The following is a 4,119-nucleotide window of genomic DNA, read 5'->3' as shown; positions in this document are numbered from 1 at the left end:
ATTAATGCGTCGATGATGCCATGTCATATCTTAAGCATGTGTTCGTGCTCTTCATAGTTTAGATTCATATATATTTTTTTTATGTGGATACTAAAATGAAGATGGCAAAAATATCTTCTCATGAAAATGTTTTGGTTAAAAGTGTGGTTTATTTATTTAACCACACTTTAAACAAAAACAACACTTTTATAAATATCAAAATCTAACCATACAATCCATCATCCAAGAGTAAAAAAAAAAATATTCACATGAAGACAATTATAAAATCTTCATTGTAGTATTCACCTATTTTTTAAAGGTATTTTAAATTGTGCTGTTTTTGGTAGTGATAAATTTAATATTTAAAAGGGTTTTGTTTCTGGTCACAAAAGAGAAGAAGGCCATTGTTATGAAACAAAAAAAAAACATTTGGGCCTGGAAAACGGTCCAGCGGAGCTCCGAGTCAATGTGTTCTGAATTAGGGTTTCTTGGCGCCTCATATATAAAAAGCCGAAACTAAAACCCCCTTGTTCCTTCGTCTTCCTCACACCACAGCCAGAAAGAGAGTTTCTCGCGTTCATCACGTACTCTCAGAAATGGTTACCTTCAGGGTGAGTCAAAATCGCACTATCTATATTTCGATATCAACGTTGCTCGATTGAGTTGATTTTTGATCCTTTGTTGCTTTGCAGTTCCACCAATACCAGGTCGTCGGGAGGGCTCTCCCTACTGAGTCAGATCAGCACCCTAAGATTTACCGCATGAAGCTCTGGGCTACCAATGAGGTTCGCGCAAAGTCCAAGTTCTGGTAACCTTTCTCTCTCTCTCTCTCTCTGTTCCTCCTATCTAGATTTTTGCATGATTATTTCTCCTGTTAGATTTTTCGGGTTTGGATCATGGTTTAGATCTTTCTCCTGTTGATTTCAATTAGGTATTTTCTGAGGAAGCTCAAGAAAGTTAAGAAGAGCAATGGTCAGGTCCTTGCCATCAATGAGGTAAAATCTCTCTTAGGAGTCAGTGTAAAATGTTCTTAGATGTCGAAACTGGATTAGCTGTTTTTTGGAGGTAGAATCGCTTGTCATTTTGAAAGAGATGTATGATTCTGCTAAAACGTGTTTCTTTATGACTTAAAAATAACCAAGAAAGTTCTCTACTACTGCTTAGGAAAAATATCTTAGTTCCAGATGCTGAATTATTGAGTTATACCAGTTCTTTTTTATGTTAAATGTAGCGAATATATATGTTTTCTTTTTTAACTATTTGCAATGCACAAACATTGCAAAATTATCCTTTGATTGCCTTTATATCTCAAAAATGCATGTAAGGATGTTGATCCCTTGAAATCTTTATGCTCATCCACTGTAGGGCATGCATTTCTGATGAACAGAATTTTTGATGTGTTACATTATTTACATCTATGGTGGTAGGATACTTCCACTAGGTTTCATAGGTTCAAATTCCTGTTTTTATAACCTCTCATATACAATGAAGCTTAGATCATTGTTATTGCAATATATAAAATGTACTCTTTGAAAGATGTATGCTACTTCTAGATGTAATTTTCCGAAAGTGGAAACACACCTATTAGCAATGGCCTGTTTATTGTTCAGTCTTTGTTGCATTAAGTATATGTGTGTGTTAATCATCTTTTTGTTCTACAGATTTTTGAGAAGAACCCAACCAAGATCAACAACTATGGTATCTGGTTGCGCTATCAAAGTCGGACAGGGTACCACAATATGTATAAGGAGTATCGTGACACCACTCTAAATGGTGCTGTTGAGGCGATGTACAATGAGATGGCTTCTCGCCACAGGGTTAGGTTCCCCTGCATTCAAATTATCAAGACTGCCACCATTCCAGCTAAGCTTTGCAAGAGGGAGAGCACCAAACAATTCCACAACTCCAAGATTAAGTTCCCATTGGTCTTCAAGAAGATTAGGCCACCAACAAGGAAGCTAAAGACCACATACAAGGCCAAGAAGCCTAACTTGTTTATGTAATGTGGGTGACAAACGAGTTTACAAACTATTCTAGTATTTTATTACCAGATTTTGTTTAAGAAGATTTAAAACTATTGTTGGATTCAAATCTTTTATGTTATTTTGTTGGACGTGATCTTTTTTGATTATTGAGTAGAATCAAGCAAGTATATATTGCTGTCTATGGTACCACTTGCATGAAATTTATTCGATCTCAAGCCTTAAAGAAATTTCTCATACTTCTTTTAGTTTTGGTTTGGTATTTGGAGTCGGAAAGTTTCCTTTGCTTAAAAGTTAATAGCTCTCATAGCCTTCAAGGGATTTTTGTGAAGAGAAGTTTTTGTTGCATTAATATCCGAATTAGTTCCAAACGTTTTTATATTAAGTATTAACCACATTACTCAGATTATTTAATTAGCCCTAGAGTCCCCAAAGCCCAAAGATTACGTGCACCATGCGTGCATTCACCATAGAAAATGCGCGATATTGGTCCTCCTCAGGCCTCACCCCGAAGTCCCAAATGCAGAAACCACGTCGTGTCCCCACTGTTAGTATTGCAACTGTTAGTATTGCAAGTGTGAGGAGTGTATGGAGTTAGTCCCACATCAAAAAAAGTAAGGAAGAGTGAGGAGTTTATAAGATGAGAGACCCACTAACTTGACACCTTAATGTTTTAAGTTGGATGTAAGTTGTGTTTTTTATTAGTGTCTTTTTTCCTGGAGTGTGCCACCTTACGCTGGACAGTTGAATATCGATCACAAATTCACAATGCTACTTTGTGGCAACAATGTGATGATATCTTTTTCCCTTAATTCATCGCATGGGGTTTTGGGCCAATTAAACTGCCCGGGGACTCTACCAATACCATGCACTGTAATCGATACCAATATCATTTTTTTGGGTGATCTTAGAAATATCAATTGAAGTGTACATAGCCTAATTTTTTGAGTTATGGAAGTTTAAAATGTGTTATATTCAATTATGGAAAAATGGTGTGTTTTCTATGAATACGGAGATAAATTTTTTTTAAAAATTGAAATTCACAAATTTTTGGAAACAAAACTTAGGGTCAAATTTGAGATAATAGAGAAATCTGAGTCTCAGATTTGCGTGGACTGAGATTTTTTTTTAAAGAATAAGCAAATCGATAGGTTAGTTTTGGGAAAAAAAATTATAAACCACAAATCTGACTCTCAGATTTGTATTTTTAAAAAAAAAAAATTTTAAACCACAAAACTGTGTGCCTCAGATTTATAATTAACCATAAAAAAAAAAAAAAAAACACACCAACTTTTCACATTATTTAAAAACATCACCATAATCTCAATAATAAAAATAAAAAGTGGTGTACATATGGTTTTTATTTATACAATTATTAACTTTGTTCCCTTCTTTGTGTAATGGCATGGTATGTATGAGCATGACAGATGGCACACGTCATATGGCCATGACTTCCTTTACAATTTCAACACATGAAATGCCAATGTCAACCAACCCCACCTTTTGAATTTGTGATAGGATCCGTCCCCATCTTTTGAATTTTCACTTCTGCCGAATATCAATCTAATCTGTTATCAACTATTCAACTACCTTGTGTTGGAGATGGTAGTGCCCATGGATTAACATTTTATTTATAGTAATACTCTTTCTAAGCTCCTTTTTTTTATATTAAAAAAGTTTATACAAATTAAAAACCCTCCCATTTCATCAACTTTTAAAAGTTTTCTATCCAAAGAACTATCATTGGCCTTAAAGTATATTTAATTAGCTTGAAAACACAGGTGAAGATAGGGTAGTAATTAGGTTTAGGCCTGGTCTTGCTCCTCTAACATTCTGATTCTGTTGGTACCTTCAAAAATGCATATTTATTTCAAGCATGCACGCTTTTTCATCGTTTTGTTTTATGTTACTGCTCTTCCATTCATTGACTGCACTACTGCTTCTAAGGGGGGTGAATAATCAGTTTAGCAGTCACAACAGTAATAATGATCTCTTCATTTTCATCTATGCTGCTTCTTGCATTTTTGCTCTTTATCTTTCATTTCACACCTTCTGAGCTAACAAGTAAGAATTTTAGCTGCCAATAATTAGTTACTTTGCTCTTCCTTGCTTTCTTTAATATGGGACTAACTTCAACACTCCTCAAACTTGAAAACTA

At 34.8% G+C, this 4,119-nt stretch overlaps 1 protein-coding gene across 1 annotated transcript; it reads left to right on the top strand.

Annotated features, from left to right (window-relative positions):
• On the top strand, positions 434-2,145 carry LOC107622440 (60S ribosomal protein L18a). The gene is made up of 4 exons (XM_016324320.2): positions 434-590; positions 672-787; positions 911-974; positions 1,641-2,145. The coding sequence occupies exons 1-4, from the start codon at positions 576-578 to the stop codon at positions 1,980-1,982; spliced, it is 537 nt and encodes a 178-aa protein (XP_016179806.1). The 5' UTR covers positions 434-575; the 3' UTR covers positions 1,983-2,145.

Source organism: Arachis ipaensis, chromosome B10 (genome assembly GCF_000816755.2).
Source record: "Arachis ipaensis cultivar K30076 chromosome B10, Araip1.1, whole genome shotgun sequence".
NCBI classification, from domain to species: Eukaryota; Viridiplantae; Streptophyta; class Magnoliopsida; order Fabales; family Fabaceae; genus Arachis; species Arachis ipaensis.
The sequence above is the reverse complement of the archived record's forward strand: the minus strand, read 5'-3'. Positions and strand labels throughout refer to the sequence as shown.

Coding starts and splice junctions, on each gene's coding strand:
- LOC107622440 (XM_016324320.2), top strand. Junction 788..910: donor CGCGCAAAGTCCAAGTTCTG/GTAACCTTTCTC, acceptor GATTTCAATTAG/GTATTTTCTGAGGAAGCTCA. Junction 975..1,640: donor AGGTCCTTGCCATCAATGAG/GTAAAATCTCTC, acceptor TTTGTTCTACAG/ATTTTTGAGAAGAACCCAAC.